The 17,929-nt window shown below is 38.7% G+C and overlaps 1 protein-coding gene across 2 annotated transcripts in view; it reads left to right on the top strand.

The window, feature by feature from the left end:
* The window catches only part of LOC145774844 (surfeit locus protein 4-like), a 96,996-nt gene that overhangs the window by 39,445 nt on the left and 39,622 nt on the right, over positions 1-17,929 (top strand). For both annotated transcript variants that reach the window (XM_082586171.1, XM_082586170.1), the window contains exon 5: positions 6,366-6,552. In XM_082586171.1, the coding sequence (XP_082442297.1) occupies positions 6,366-6,552 (187 nt within the window). The remainder of the gene's footprint in view (positions 1-6,365; positions 6,553-17,929) is intronic.

Here is a 17,929-nt window from a genome sequence, read left to right as displayed (position 1 = left end):
GTCGCTTCTACCTTTGCTATGTTGACGTGTATTGTTTTTCAAATGATGGTCAGAAATAAAAACAACTGAACTGACACGATGAATTTTAATTTAATAGTTCAAACATTTTCTTTTTATTCCTTTCTGCACGATTTCAACGTTTAGCGACGTTAAAACGATGTAAAAACTGCACTTATAATTAGGCTACGGTACCCGATAATTTCCTTTCAAAAATTTCAAAAACTCGCCGAATAGGGAACTCGCCGAAAAGGGCTCTCGCCGAATAGGGAACTCGCCGAATCGGACTAGTCGAATCGGACTAGTCGAATCGGACTCGCCGAATAGTAGCAGACCCACTAGTCTATGCTGCAACTCCCACGGAATTACTTTCACATTCTTCAAGTACTTTCTCTGTTCCTGCCCAACCACAATAAAATCAATTTCCGACTCATGTCCTCCTGAGCTGTGAGCTGTAAGTCACCTTCCTTTTCTCTTTCTTTTTAAACCATGTGTTGGCAATACAAAGTTTCCTTTCATCACAAAATTCAAGTAGCATTCTTCCTTCCATGTTTCTCTCCCCAAAACCATACCCTCCATGAATGCCCTCGAACCCATTTGCTTGTTTTCCAACATGTCCATTAAAATCTCCTAATCCAAACACCAACTCTTTTGAACTCCGTAAATCCCATTCCTCTGCCAAAACATCATAAAAACTTTCCTTTTCTAAGTAATCCCTACCACTTTGAGGTGCATATGCATAGAGATGTACCGATACCAATATTTTGGCCGATACCGATCCCGATACCGATATCACTTTTTTAGGCCGATACCGATACTGATACCGATATTTTGGCCGATACTTTGGTGTTACAAAAAGAAGCAATTTTGGTATTTGCAAGGAATTATTATATATCAAATGCTAAGTTTTACCTTATTTGCATAAAACTATTAAAAAAAGCTTTCAATTGGCATAATTTATTAAAGATTCAAGAATCCAATCTCAATCACATTGTTGTGTCATAATAGTAGGTTTTAGTAATGAAAGGCCACCGTAATTGGGGTATAAGGGAAGAAACATTACCGTACATCATAATTGGGGTTTCTGAAAAAAAGTGTTTGCGCAAACTCTCCAAATAGGCTATCATAATTGATAATAAGATGTAAAATGTAAACAAGTGACTTGTGTAGTCGTACAAAAACTATTCGACAAGTAATGTGTAACCTAAGGACGCTTGTCGTTTGGTTGAAAAGCTTTTGCCAGGCCAAGACTACCCAGATAGCAAAAATGCACAATTCTGCATCGCTCCCACCCGCCAAACGCTCAAAAAACCCGTGTAACTCGGCTGCCCCCAGCAAGCCGGCTCCATCAGTCGGCGATTCAACTTCCACCTTTAGCCGCAACAAACTCACCAAGCTCAAACAATGTCACGGCAGGATAAGTAGGCCCAAAAAGAAAGCAATGGGACCACGAATCCTCACCAAACCAATCAAAATGGTCCCGTTGCGCCCAAGTTGACAACCTCATTGCAAAGAAAGGAGCGTCCCCCCCGGCCACCAGCACAAGGCTGAGCACTCACCAGCACAGCGAGCTGCCGCGACCTGCCAACCACAACGATGCAGCTTCCACACTAGCCATTTCAATTCTTGTCGATGTCAATTCTTACTACAAAACGGCAGCCGAGAAACATATAGTTGATTGGATGGTCTAAATGGCTAGCGTGGAAGCTACACCGTTATGGCCAGCGAATCGCAACAGCCCGCCGCACCAGTAAGCGCCCAGCCCCGTGCCGACAGCAGGGAAGGACACTCCCCCCCCACAATGAGGTCGCCATAAGACCACTTATTGATTAGTTCAGCGAGGATTCGCAGTCCCACAGCCCCCACCTCGAGCCCACCCACTCCGCCACGACTTTGTTCCAAGCCTGATGAGTCCACCACAACGAAAAGTGGAAACCAAATCACAAACTGACAGAACCAGCCCACCAAAAACAACCAAGCCACACGGGTCCCTCAAACTTCCAGCAACGCAAAAACGATGCAAAACTACACATTCCGCCACCTGGGTAGTCTTGGCCTGGTTTTATCCTCTGCTGAGAGTAAAAAAGAAACACGAATGATAAATATTGGAGAAATTGAGTCTCCTTCACAACGTAAGAATCGAACAACGCAAAACTGCTGAAACAAAACGTTTTGTTTGAGTGAAAGAATCACTGTAAGCAAACAATGCCAAAAGGTGCGCGGCTGCGCGCATGAAGTCATGGGAGTGTGTGGGATCAAAAATTTGAACAGGTTGTTATTTTTCTACTTCAATGTGACGTTAGTTACTACTTTAAAAAAATCTATATTTATAATATCTTTGCTTCTGCAGAAAATCCGCAGCAAACGCCTTTTTTTTACATGTTTAGTATCGGCCACAGTATCGGCCAAATTTTGCCGATACCGATGCCGATACCGATACTCAAAAAATGGCCGATATCGCCGATACCGATGCCGATACCGATATATCGGTACATCTCTACATATGCACATATTAGCCTCACTACCTCCTCTTCAAAAGCAAATACCATTGTCATCACTCTGTCACTCCTTCTTTTAACTTCTATTACTTTCTCACATAATTCCTCTTTCACCAAGAAACCAACACCACCGATTCCTGTGTTATTTCCTGACCACCATAACTTATATCTCCTCCCATTGGCACCTAAAAACCGCGCTGACTGTCCCCTCCATCTTACTTTCTCTAGGCAACATATATCCACCCTTCTTTTTCTTAGTTCTTCACATATTTCAGTTCCTTTACCACACAAACTTCCCACATTCCAGCATCTGATTCTAACACCATAATCTTTTTTCAACGTTTTTTTGTTTTCTTGGAACCCAGAGATTCTTCGCACCCCTTGCCCATCTAAGGGCTGCTGGGGACTAGGGGCCATTTTTAGCTTTTGCTGCATTTAAAATATTTTGGAGCATAGATTTTCCAGCCGGATGCCCTTCCTGACGCTAACCACAGTTATTGGCGGTGGGCCTAGCCTTTACTTAAAAAGTATTTCCTGCAAGGCAGCAGGATTTCTAACAAGTTTTAGCCAACCAGTCGAGGTTGTTGCCCATGAGGTGGGACGTGGACCCACTTGTTAGTTTGGTGTGTGATCAAGACCAGTGTTCCCCGAGACCCATGTGTAACAATCCATGGCGACTGCCCAGGGTTCAAAGGTGCTACTTGTACCACACACCTACCTCACAAAAAAAAAGTGATTGTGAAATACAAGCATGTGATAAACCTGTACTATTCAAGGACAAACTGGAAGTAGCACAACATGTAGACTGTAGTATGCAATACCTGCACCGATATCCCAACGTATTACTTGTACACTAAAAAACGAAACTTCCAAAATTAAGCCAAACCTATCAAAAACCTGTACATACTTGTTCTCCATGAAAAACCAATGAAAATGAGTACTTACATGACCTGGTTAACACGAATATTGTAAAAGTTACGGCTGTTTTAAAATTTGTCAACTGGCGAGACGGACTGGGGCCCGGGGCAGGGTCTAAACATGGTTCAACTTCAAAAAAATTTTGGGAATCTCATTTTTTTGGGTCAAAGCAAAAATTTAACACCCAGGCCTAATTAATTTCCAAAATCACCCAAAAAGGGGCCAGCCTATTGGTTATATCACTGTATTTTATTTTCACAACATCGTTTCTTCTGCATTCCGACAAACTAAAATCTGTTGTTACAATCACAACATTTACTTTATTTTGCGTTTGCTTCATTTCCTATGGCTGAAATATATCAAATCAGATTCGATGTAGGCCTAACTAGGCTACTCTAGCAGGCCTTTAAGCTCGTTTAATTTTCCAGAGACCAAGCATGGTCTACCAGAGCTGTTTCCCGGCTGCCAAATTCTCGCGCCCGGCAGCCACAACAAAAATTTGTTATAAAATTGTGTTTATAAAAACCTGTAAATTGATATCGTGTTTTTGTTGTTTGAAGAACAACGTAAACACTAAACAAGGACATGAAACATATTTGGTCCCACCTAGGTGTAGAGCTAATCTTTTAGTTTTTATAGGTCGACAGCGATGTTCATACTTTGCCTTGTTTGTGAAAATTATTGCAAATGCGAGTGAAAAAAAAACATTTTGAACACCATGGAGAAATGTTGGTTTGTGGAAGCCGGCCTAACATTTTTGGAAGCCTGCCTAAAGGCCATTTAACGTTTGATAGCTGTTTATTTATTTTTCTTGCTGAGACTTTTTTGCTGATACTTTACTTATTTACTTACTATTTAACCACTGCTTTTTTGGCTGAAAGTTTATTTAATTAACCTCTATTGCTATTCATGAAACATCATTTGATAACCTTTTTTTCTTTAGTTGGACTTTTTCGCTAACACTTTACTTGGTTCACCTCTAATGTAAACTACTTCCTTTAAATAAGCAAATGCCGCTGTGGAATTTTAATTCTCCGAAAAAGGCTTTCTCAGAACTGGGATTTCTCATAATCGGATTCATTGAACCAGGTCCTCTGAAATGAATTTTCCGACTGAGAAATACATGTACCGTACTCAACTCGTCTTTGACTTTTTCACATTTAGATTTATCTACTTACCTGCAAAAAAGCAACATTTAATTGTGTTATCAGTCTGGTGCTGTTAGCCATCCATTAAACAAACTCCACTAGAAGGATTTATAGAAGCAGGTCACAGTTTTGACTGAAGACATCGAGGATTGCTTTGAGGCAAAAAAGAAAGCAAGCGCTGTCTTAGATCTTACAGCTCTGCTTATGGCATTGCGGCCTCATTTGCAAGCTGCTTCGCCTGCTTTCAGACCAACATATTATAATCACAGAACTTGTTAAGAGTTGAAGCTTCACCCTCACCACCGACAACTCATGTGGAAGCAGAATCTCTGCCTGAAACAGATCGCTCACATATGCCCGAAACAGATCGCTCACCACCATTTGGTGAAACTCAGTGCTCCGCTGCTCAAGCCTTGGCAATCTTTCCATTCTTGCTTGGATCAATACCACTGAGCTTCGTCGTGAAGAAGCCACTTTCTCTCGGTCAATGGGCATTGTAGCCCAACCATCTACTCCATTCCAAGATCTCTGCTCCCTAGTAAGAGAGCACCCCCATTGAATGAAATCAAGACACCCACTTGTGCTAGTCGCGTAACTTCTAATCAACAAAGCTGATAGACAAAACATATCTGTGGCCAACTGGGCGGACCATAAATGGAACTCTCAATGAAGGTCAAGCACCACCACTCCACCAGACCCCATTCGTTCTTCCTCGATGCCTGCACCCATCCCATTGGCCTGACACTACAAAGACAGGCGTGGGTGCGTCTCAACCGTCTCTGTATGAGCGTCAGGGGCGTTTCCGCATAACCATGCACCAATGAGAAATGGCTTCTATCTACTTGTGAATGTGGTGCTGAGAAGCATACCGCAGACCACATCATCATTTGATTGTACCATCTTCAAGCCACCCAATGGAGTGGAAGGTCTGCAGTTTTGATAATGAAATCAAAAACTGGCTGCTCTCTAGTAGCGTTCCAGCTTAGTACGGAAACATCGTGAATCTGGGGATAGACCCTCGGCTCCAGAGGCTAACCTGACGACGATGCATGTATAGACTATAGATTTATCTAAAGGTAAAGGTCCCATACTCAGATACTGAGCTTTGGGGAATGAGAAGATAAGGTTCTCATTATACTAAGCCTTTGGCACTAAGAAGAGTAGAGTGGCCAGCTCCTTTCTCTCGGCCGCCTTTACTTCAGCACCTATGCCTATCTAATTTATTACACCCTGGGTAGAGGTGAGCGGTGTTTTTCAACAACCAGCTGAAGCCAGCAGTCAAACCAGGTTTGCATAATTGGAAAGCCAACGCCGTATCCGTTGCGCCATCCCACCGGCATGGTAGATTTATCTATTTACATGCAAAAAAAAAACATGTCTGTTGCTGTCGGCCACCCACTAAACACACTCCACTAGAAGCATTTATGTTCGGATAAAATAGCTAACCAATACCAAGATCTTCTAATTGCTTCCAGTGATGATTCTAACCTCGTTTCTAAAATATTCAGTACGGTACGTAGTACTACGTACCAAAAAGTACTGCTTTATGAATTCAAAACTTCTATGGTACCGTACAAAGATTACCACAAAACATCCTCAGCAAAGAATATTAGACTTCCACTTACCATAGTGTAAACTTGCTTTGAAAATCGTTAATATCAGTTTATGTTGTTAGATTTAAAATTAGGAAATAGGAATGGTTTTTCAGCAAAAAGTATTTAAATGACTACGGTACTGTAAGCAATCATTTGTGAATAATGTAATATTAAACATCGAAATTTGGTTTCATCTTTTTTTGTTTCAGAAACATGGCTCTTGTTGGTGCAGTGTTACTGCTTTTAGCTGAAAGTAAATCTGAAGCAAAGTCCCTTTTTGCCGGTGTCCCAACACTAGATCGAAATACATCAAAGTCTTACATGCAGCTGAGTGGTCGAGTCCTTCTGGTTCTTATGTTCATGACGTTACTCCACTTTACTCTTAATCCACTTGATGTAAGTTGAAACTAACGTTTATTGCAGTTAAGATTTCACAACCAAAATTTGATACAACCAAAGTTGTCACAACCAAAATAGGTTCTAAGTATACAAGAGAAGAAATTGTATTTCCCTATCATTTAAAATATTCAATCATCACGCTTTAGTATTGTTTTGTCCTAGTTGTCTTTGTTTCGGTTTATTTCCTGCAGTGTGTGTGTGAAATGTGCTTTATCGACACATGGCAGCAACTTTTTAACACTTTGGAATATTCTTTATACCTTAAAATTGGGCAAATAAGGAAAAAACACAAACTTTCATACAAATTATGTTCTGTGTGTTGCAACAAATTTTTTTGTGTTGGCTTGTGGTAAGTTAGTGGGTGTACTTTTTAAAAAGTATTAGTTTTCTCTGCTTTTAATAAAAGTATGCCAAACAATCAACTCTGCTTTATCAAACTTTGTAGTAATTGACCCAACAATGCCTACATGAATGGCAAACCAACAATCAGAATGCAACCTGAAAGATTGGTACACGGCATCTGGGCGAAACCCTCTTGGGTGAGGCCATGTCGGCGACTGTAGCGAAAGTTTAGCAGTTTGAAACGGTGGTGGCCTACTGTATATAATTTATCTAGGTGCTTTGCAGCATCACGGTTTATCGTGACGCTTAAGAGGAACGTCAAGTCTGACAATCTACAAGTGACAGGAGCGCTAACAAATGAGGGACTTAACATTGCAAATTAATTATTTTACTATATATATAATACAGCAAAAAAGACTTCAAAAAAATCTTTGTGATTTCAAAACAAACAGTGAGTGTGAGCGGCGTTTTTCTACATTACCTCTGTTTTTGTAGCAAAACTACACAGCAGGTACGGAGCTAAAAATAACACGCTTAAATACGGAGTATTCAGGTCATATTAATTAGTAATGACGAGTTGCAAAATTTGCTGTAAAGGAGTTGCAAAGCAACTACAAAAATTGTAGAGGTCACCACCTTTCGTCCAAGGGCACGGCTATTTTGGTGTTTCTATCACATAAACAAACAACATGCTGAAACACCTGATTGCTGTCCCTGGATCAATGCAGAGGTACCACTCAGATGCTGAATTTGCGTTGGCGTGCAAAAGTATCATAGCAAATGCATTTCTTCCAAGACCTCAAATTGTTGGAGAACTTTCGCTACCACCCACCTTGGCCGTCACCCACATGGGCCTTCGCCCACATGGTCTCGCGGTTTCTCCCAGGTGGGCTTGTCCAGATGTCATGTACTGTGAAATAGGCTGTATCAAATTTTGGTAACTTTGTCAGATTACTTAGCAAGTTTCCCAAAAGTTGTGGCTTAGGTACCTAATCAAAATGCCATATCTATTTTTTGAAAAAAAATTGGTCTTACGCCTCCTCAATGCTTGTTTCCATGACGACGGGCCCAAAATTGACGAAACAGCTATAACTCCGGAACCACTGGAGGTAGAACCAAAAATTTTTTTTCAAAAGATGCAGAACACCCAGGTTCCTATCTGCTGTCAATACATTAGTCCAGTCGTTGAAGCGAAAAAAAGGGCCGAACCTTGAGTTAATTGGTGTAAAGCTGAAACTTTGCACATTGTTTCTGTTGATTATGCACATTGACCAAAAAAAAATCCCCGTGAAAATCTTTTGGTGAAAAAATGTTATCCGCCTTTTTTGAAAATCCGCCATTTTTTTCTTAAATTGGCGGATAAACAAAATTTGAATATTTTTCCGAAGTATTGTCATACTATGGCTTCTTTAAAATATGATATTATCATTGTCACAATTAATTAGCAAGTAGGTACGCAATAACAACTATATTTGACTTTAAACGAAGTGATACTAACAAAATATTATATAATAGCCTACGCTAATGTATAATAAGCTAAAACCTCAATTGCTAAGGTAACAGGGATCAGTTGTCAGTAGATGTTACAGAAAATATATTTCGCACTTATTCAGTGCATCGTCAGTTCTGATAAAGGGCAGTTAAAACCTACAAGTAATGTTTTAAACAACATTACAGTGACGCAATAATGCCAAAACATGAGCGTAAAAAATTGAAAAAGCAAAAGCGTAAATATTGAAAAAATTTTTTTCAATATTTACGCTTTTGCTTTTTCAATTTTTTACGCTCATGTTTTGGCATTATTGCGTCACTGTAATGTTGTTTAAAACATTACTTGTAGGTTTTAACTGCCCTTTATCAGAACTGACGATGCACTGAATAAGTGCGAAATATATTTTCTGTAACATCTACTGACAACTGATCCCTGTTACCTTAGCAATTGAGGTTTTAGCTTTCTAGATATGGAACAGGGATCGTTTCAGAATAAGACTAGGTCAGAAAGCGAGGCAGACTCCAACGAAGCTCAGCATCAGCCAAGAGCAGTTAGCTAATGTATAATAGTTTCAAAAACGATAAATTTGTTCACTTATAATCAGGTCAATATATGGTTTGACCCCAAAAAACTCCTACAAAGGGTTTTCCAACGGTTTTTTCTAGTATTTATCATCAAGAATAATATATTACAAATCTAGGAGAATCAGAGCACCGGAACGTTGTCATTTTCAATATGGCCGCCAAAACAGTATAATGACAATAATTCACTTAATATTCATGCTAGAGCTCTAATTCTGGCGTCTATCCCTAGGTTTAAGGTGGTAAGGAATTCATTAAAACAATTCAAAATGAAATTAACTAATTAGTTTAATGAAAAGACTTATATGAAACAAAACCAATAGTGAAAGACTGACAGTACAAGAATCGCAGACCACTTATTAAGTTATTTACATTCAGTTGTTTAATAAGTCCTTGTCATCATCTTCATCCAGTAATGACTGATTGTACGTATTGTCACAGGCATCAAGTTGCACTGTCCACATGCTGAGGTACAGGGTAGATTGTTCTGCCTACACCTGGCAGTGCTATAGGCAGTTGTGCAGTTGCAGTGGATAATCTATAAGAGGGAATCTGGGTCCGCATTCATGTCCGACTCTGTTGTCACAAACTGACTGCCTTCCAGTTTCCAACCCCACCCGCAAGTTTCCATGTCACTCTCCAGTCCTAGCCAGACCATTATTTGGTAGTAAACCCTTAGACAGTGAAATTTTGTTGATGACTCAGTAGGTGGTAGGCGTTCTGGTGTCACAAATGATTGGGAGGAGACTACTTTTTTTCTTAGTGGCCTACTCTGTAGTGCAATGACGAGTGGGAATCTGTCCGCATGCCCCCAAAAATCACAGCCATCGCTTGACAATCTTTGTTCACAATGGATGCTGCTGTCTGCTTTGGAAGAAGGAGGTAATTGGCACAGTCTTTCATAATAGCATCACCTTTACCAGCTTGTGAAAGACAGATTTTCTTACCCACACCAAAGATTCTTGATGTTGTGTCACATCCAGTGTAGGAGTAGGCATGTAGAAAAAGTCACTGGGAACATAATTCTTCACCCATCACCATTTTCAGTTCGTTTATATGATACACTTTGTCAGCATTTTCCTTGTCGGAACGGAAATATAGATCTCTGTTCACTTGTTGCGCATAATGAAGAAGCAGGACCAACAGATCTGTGTCTTCTCCAATCAACGTTGTCGAGTGTGACACTGCACTAAGAACAGTAGCCTTCACAATCGGAACATCAGCATTTCCTGCGGGCATTGATCACTTCGCAGCCTTTAGGCTACCCCGAAGTGTTTTACTGATCGAATAGGTCGGTCATTTTTTTTGTTCATGTACATTAACGTTATCCTCGGCCACAACACCATTCACAATATTCCTCAGGGTTTGATCTTGAGAAAAAGGTACATAACCAGCCAGTGATGTCTTCTGCGCTTCATTGGCAAAGCGGAGTTGCATGATTTCAATCCTAGTCTTCTCTGTGATGTTGAGTTGTGATATGTTGTGCCTTAGAATCATACGGTTCGCTTTCTGAGCCGGTGTCAAGGCAGCAATCATTCTCATCTCGTGGAAAGTCCCCTTCCCATCCAGGGTGATAATATTATGATCATTGTCAGCTGCAAATAACATTGTACTTTCGAGTAGGTCTATGTTCTCTAGAACAATGGATTCTGACGCTACACATTGTACACAATCAGCTGCATTCTTTTCAAACCTCAGGACTTCTGCGTAAGAAGAACAATATCCCGTATTGTGTAAACTGTAAAGTATCAACAAGAAATCTCGACCTGTACAAATGATGTCCTTGAACAGCAAGACCAATTTGCAATGGTGCAATCACCGCTCGTGGTCTGACGATCTGGTCGGTCGAGTGGTGAGAACGACAACTTGGCCAATGCTTGCAACCTTTTGCTTTGTGTCTTTTCTTACAAATAAAGAACCCAACAGTGTTCGCAAAGTTTCAGGCAAGTAGGGGAGATGTTCCACCAACGGACAGGGTACGACCAACGGACCACCCTTCTATTTCTTAAAATAAAAGTTGAAAGCACGAAAAATGTTATTGTGGTATCAAGATTAACCTTTTTGGGTTTGGAAATCTTCCTTGCGGGGACCTGTGATTTTTTTTCATATTGTTATGAAGGAAAGTATGTTTTACAAGGTAGAAAGTAAATTTTGAACATTTTTTTTCTGCAATTTTTTTCACCCATCGGTTTATTTTTTCAAGACTATTTTCTGTTTGCTGATTGCTTATTCATTGATTAATGAAATTGCAATGAGTTAAATGTTTAAATTTTATCCATCATTAAACTAGGTCATAAAATCCAAGAACTATCATGTATCTGACCAACGGACCACCCACCTGTTTGACCAGTGGGTCACTAGCTAATTGTTCAACAACGTCTTTCTTTATGTAGTCAGACTAAACATGTCAGAAATTAAAACAACTAGCAATAAAACAGGGTTGTTTACTTCTGAAAATCTCAACAAAGCTGTCGAAGATGTTTTGAAACAAAATATTTCTGTTCGAAACTCGGTGAAAAAATATGATATATCACGAACAACGTTGGCTCGTTATGTTAAAGAATGAATCAATGGATAGTGAGAAAACTACTGCACCAACACCCGTGGCATCTGCAAAACACCTGTCTCATAGCCTATCTTACAGTTTTCTGCAACTTTAGAAAAATATAAGATTTAAAAAGAGTAAAATAAACACCAAAAACCCTTGAATCTCATATTATCAAATTGAATTGAATATGAAAATATGAAATGAAATTTCATAATAAAAGCATGTTTCTAGTGCTTGTTGCTTATGTTGTTGTGTTGTTTGTATGTTGTTCGTGTATTAAATAGTCCAAAATAAGCACCAGTGCATCAGCTTTTTGCCAAGTAGAAGTGACCCGTTGGTCGAATAGCAGTGGCCCGTTGGTCGTATAGGGGTTTGACCAACGGGGCACTTTTTATTATCATTTAAAAGTTATTTTTCGGCAGTTAGTAGTTGGAAAATTAAAAAACTTTTTTGGCTGAATATACCAGGGTATGTAACCTACTGTTATGCCAAAAAAGGAGGATGCATGACCTTTGTATGGAGAGAAAATAACAAATATGTGAAAAATGACCTGTTGGTGACACATCTCCCCTACATTAGAGCAGGACCGAGATTGAGTGTCGGTTGCGTAGCCGAGTGGTGAGAACGTCTGCACGACGTTCGAAAGGACGTGGGTTCGAAACCGCTCCAGAGCACGCGACTGTGTCTCGGCAAAAACACTTAATGGCAAGCCAAAATAAGGAGAGCAGCTGACTCGAAGACAATATGTCACTTCGCTGCTTCCTGTCGTCTGTTGTATCGCATCTGCGATCGCAGTGTTACTGTATGTTATGTATCGCAATGGGCGCACATAAAACACGATTAGGCCTACTATTATTATTGAGTGCGTCTGTGCTTGGACAGTGATCATTAACAGATGGAACATCATTTTTGATGAGCCTTGCCGCAGTTATAACTATTTCTCTCTTTTGTGACTCTTCATCATCCTCATGCACATTGTGGCGCTTCATGAAGGTTACTTTGACCTGATGAAGTCATGAAGAGACCGCTGGGAAACCATCTCACGGCCCAACCAGTTCCAAGTCACACCAGACACTACGGTACCACCTGGCTCAGACCTGCCAAGAAAAGAATGGGTGACTCTGAATCGCCTCCGTACTGGTGTTGGTCGCTTCAAGCACAATATGTTTACCTGGGGATAGTGTGACTCACCAGCCCAGTGGCGTAGCCAAGGGGGGGGTTTTGGGGGTTACAACCCCCCTTTGGCACACGTATGACGTCACGATATTGAGAATAATGCTTTCAGTCTAAAAAAAAATTGCCTAATTTTAAACAAAATTGCATTAAAAGAGCGAGTTTTGCCAATACCAAACATCTCAGCCAGGAATTAGCAACAAGAAAACACAGAGACTAAGCTTTATTTCCGAAAAATGCCGAAGAAAACTTGATCTTATCCTTTTGCTATGCTACCGGACAGCACCATTTTACAGGAATATTCGTACCCACATTTTTGTTGAAAATGCTCTCAGAATGCACCAAATTCAAAGCAATTTTTCAAAATTTTCTGGGGGAGGCCCCCCAGACCCCCCGCCGCTGGGTGGTCAAAACCCCCCCTTTCAAAATTCCTGGCTACGCTACTGCACCAGCCTGTGTTTGTGGTGACTGTTAAACAGCACAGCACATCATAAATCACTGTCCAGTGTTTCGATCTGCAGAACATGTGGATCTCATAGACCCTGATATGACGACATTACTCTGGTTACAACAATTGGAATATGTTGCCTGAATTGCTGCCTCATAAGCAAGAAGAAGAAGATCCTCATGCCTTGTTTTTAGGTAATGAGATCGGAGAAATTCGGATGTCTTCTCTCTCATAGTGACAATGTCATGAAGGCCCTGACCTTCAGTTATATAAATAGATTCATCGATTGGGTCTTCAGATATTTTGATTCATAAGGAAGGCAATCATCATTTGCTAAAAACTCCTTCATTTTAGATCTGAGGTCTGATATCGTTAACTGTTCTTCATCATTCTGTTCAAGATGTGAATACATCTTTAGAGACGCCTGGTCCTGTTCCTCATCCTTCGGTCGCCCAGATTTTCGACGTTTTGCCTCAATACTCTGCCGCATTACAAGGTTACGTTAAATCCATATATAAAATTAACACTACAAGAATGATGGTATAAACGGTGCAGCATGCAAATCGCTACCGTAATATTCAATACGACCTTTCGTGGCGAATGACCAATCGTCAGAACGTCTCTCACAACACTCTAATATAGTCCTTGCAAAAACATCTGTTTTAACAAAACTAAAGCCAGGTCTGTCCGTGAGAACTCGAGTCCCACAAAACAAACAATGAGTCTTACTGCCGAAATTGCCATCAAGAATTCGAACACTTCGTTTCCTCGTGACGCAGGATCCACTTTCCTCTCTGTGCTTCTTAAGCTGTATATCGATTGGGTTGGTGTAACGTTTAGGCCTACGACAGTCTATGTGTAGGCCTACTTATCGACCAGCTGTCGCAACAGTGTTGTCCCCTCTATTAGTACTGACAGCATTAATCCCATCAGCACCCTTTTGACGCAGTATACTGGAGGCTTCAGAAGCTTGAATTTCCTTGTCACAGATCATAATTTCTTTGCAGGCATTTTCCCTGAACCCTTTTCCGTGTATCCGTAAACTTCCTCCGGCAATCACGGTGGACCAAAACTTTGTCAATGTGAAATAATTGCAGTATGAAATTTACTTTTAAATGAGCACCAACACTAACAATAATTTCATAAAAATTGCATATTTCAGTATTTGTACATCCGCCATTTTGAAAAAAATGGCGGAATTTCGAAAATAGCGGATAACTTTTTTTCACCAAAAATTTTTCACGGGGATTTTTTTTTGGTCATTGTACACAATGAACAGAACCAATGTGCAAAATTTCAGCTTTACACCAATTAAGTCAAGGTAAAACCCTTCAACGACTGGACTACATGCCTATGTGCAGCACTTTTCCCAAAATTTACAAAAAACGTGTTTTAGCCTATTACAAAGCAATGAAAATGAATTAGTGTAAAACTATAGCTAAAATCCTATTTAAGCAAATCAACAAAGGTTAAATAGTTTCACACATCAGTTAGCAAATAACACTTCTCTAAACTTGCACATTTCAGCATGTCTACCTTGAAAGAAACATGAAATGCTGTACAAACAGTCAGCAACAACTAAACAACAATCGATTGGCAATATTAAGCTGAAATCTCACATTGCAGCCAAAAAAGTTTAGCTTTGTAAAATTGATATTGATATTTCCAGGCAAAGAACATTACACAGTGCAATAATACCATTATAGAATAGAATTGCAGAATACGTTTCAACAACAAACTAAAAAAATTCATAGCAACAACTAGTTTATGCCAGAAAGCACAATGCAACACAACAGGCTGTGGTCCACAGTCAATTGATTGTTTAACTTTAATCCATCACAAAACTCATTTTTGCAACTTCAACAATAGTTTAGGTGCTGGTGTTCATGGTCTTGAAGACTCTTTTTAGTCACTCTTTCACTAGATGTTGCTGCTCCAAGTTGAACATGTACTGTACTATCTTTCACAGTGTGAAAGATAGCATACTCCAGTCCAATTTATGGAAGAATATACGATAGATACTTTCTGCCCATCGTCTTTCTTTAAAATATCTACTCATTTATATTTTCCACTTTATTCTAGCCATTGCTTGTCCCAAAGACAGTGTCAACAAAACATGTTCACTCCATTAATTATATACAGCATGGAAACTATCTCACTCTTTTGCAAAAACATTATGTTCTGTCTACCTGTCCAACAACAGTAATAAATATGAAGCATGTTTCAGGTGTTTACATGAAGTATGTCTGTATTGTTTCCTAGAAGGCTGTATTGTATTTGCTGTTTTGCATATAGCCTACCCTTAGCCATTTGCACCTTTATCCCAAATTATCAAGGTAAATCACAATTATGATCAGTTATAAAGTGCAAACAACAACTCGTCACATCTTGCCTGGTTAATAAGCTTACTTAGGAGTCATTCCATGCCAAATGAGCAAATGGGTTACACCATATGTCGTAGATTTTATTGAAATTTGGCATACTTGTAGAATGTAGATGTCAAAGAAATATAAAGAATGCAAAGTTTTTTTTAATTTTTTTAAATATTAGTAGAGTTATGGTCTAGTTTCTTAACCTGTGATCATACAAAGTGGCTGAAGATTGCTAGACAGACATTTTAAGACCCAAGGAATCCAAAAATGTAGATTAAAAAGTTGACAGAGAACTGCTTGATGTGATTATATACAGCTACCGCAAAATTACTTCGGACCTTTCTTAATTTTGAAGAAAAACAAGCATTTTGTAAACAATGAAATTTTTTTATAAAAACTATCAACCTTTCTTAATAATTTGTCATATTGCATTGTTAGTCACAATCCTTATTGTTAGTGGTATGATCTGAGCTAAAACGCACAGCTACCAACCTGGCGTAAATTTTGGTACAAAGGTCCGAAGTCATTTTCCGGTAGCTGTAGGTTTTAATTTGCTACATGCATTTTTTCAGAGGCCAAACTTTAAGGGTCTATAAAAAAGATTGGTACAAAACTTAAGAACTGAAATTCACATGTTTTATGCTTATACCAATACTCTTTCATGTCAGATAAAAATATGAATTAATTGTGATTATTACTATGATAAAAGCTGAATTTTCTGATTTGCAAATTTTGTACTTTTTCACACTCATTGTTCAAGATTATTGTCTACAACATCACAATTTACATATTGCTTGTTCATGACATCACAATTTATATATTGTTTGTAATGACAATTGTTATGTAGCTGATGAATGAAATGAATACTGGTAATGCACTAAGGTTTAGTGTTGTAGGGCATGCACTATAGTAATGTCAATTACTTTTTTACTTGTGATTTCAATTTTAGGTTGTTCTATTAGTACTTCATTAATTTTACAATAACACAATTGTTATGGATTCATCACAGCAATGCGACATTGAAAAAAAAAAAAAAAACTGGAAGAAACGTGCCATAAAATTCACTTTGCTAGTTAAGCAGAAGAGCTTCAATGTACAAGGTGGAAATATGACAAGTGGGTTTGTTGACATAGGTTGACTTGCAGAAACAGATGTTGAATTAATTTGTCACAGAACTTCGTTGGCAAAAGATGAGATTAAAAATATCTGCAAGCATCAACATATGGCTTATCTGTTAAATATCATTTGCAGCATAAAAAGTGTTGTGCCCCATTGGCCAAACATAGAAAACCTTCCAAATTTGGCTTGATTGACATTTCTCTGCTTCAAGCAGATAGATGGGCTTTGAACGGTGGGAAAACTATAATTCCTGGTTGAACATGTTAGGAATAATACATTACTAATGGGACAACCTAAAATTGAAATCACAGTTAAAAAAGTAATTAACTCTACAAGTTACCATTACTATGGTGCATGCTGCATGGCCTACACCCTGAGTTTTTTTTTTGGTCATTGACCAATTTTTTAGCAAAATGTCTGAAAAAAATATAATTAATTCAGTCAAAATGTTCGAAAAAATATGTAGTCAATTTGCTGATAAACGTTGAAGAAACGTTTGTCTGTTCTAACTTTTCTCAGATAAAACACCACAACGTTCTCAGCGAAACTTAATGTTGTAGCTAGTCAGAAAGTGCAAATTTTGGTTGTTATCAGCTCCTTTAAAGGAAATATTTTCATTAGAAAAAATGACCGAAATAAATAAAAAATTACCGAATTTTTTCAAATCATTTCGGACAAATGACCGAAAAGTCTCAGCGAAAAAAAAAACAGCCTACAACACTCAATCTTAGTGCATTACCAGTATGAAATTCATTCATCAGCGACATAACAATTGTCATGACAAACGATATGTAAATTGTGATGTCATAGACAAGGTGGAAATATGTTCAATAAATCTTGAACAAGCAATGAATGTAAAAAAGTACAAAATTTGCAAATCAGAAAATTTAGCTTTTATGATAGTAATCAAAATTAATTCATTTTTTTTGTATTTGACATGAAAGAGTATAGTATAACCATAAAACATGTGAATTTCAGCTCTTAAATTTTATACCAATTTTTTTTATAGACCCTTAAAGTTTGGCCTCTGAAAAATGCATGTAGCAAATTTAAACCTTTATAATCATATCAAGCATTTCTCTGGTGACTTTTTATTCTATATTTTTGGATTCCTTGGGTCTTCAAATGTCTGTCTTGCAATTTTTAACCATATTGTATGATCACAGGTTAAGAAATTTGAAATATGACAAGAAATTGGGCAAAATCACTGAAACGGAACAAGCAAAAATGGCCATTTTTCTAATGACCATAACTCCACTAATAGTTAAAAGTTTTCAATTTTTTTTTCATTCTTCATAT

Source organism: Aplidium turbinatum, chromosome 7, assembly GCF_918807975.1.
Source record: "Aplidium turbinatum chromosome 7, kaAplTurb1.1, whole genome shotgun sequence".
NCBI classification, from domain to species: Eukaryota; Metazoa; Chordata; class Ascidiacea; order Aplousobranchia; family Polyclinidae; genus Aplidium; species Aplidium turbinatum.
Note: the sequence above shows the minus strand (reverse complement) of the source record. Positions and strands in the feature narration are given on the sequence as shown.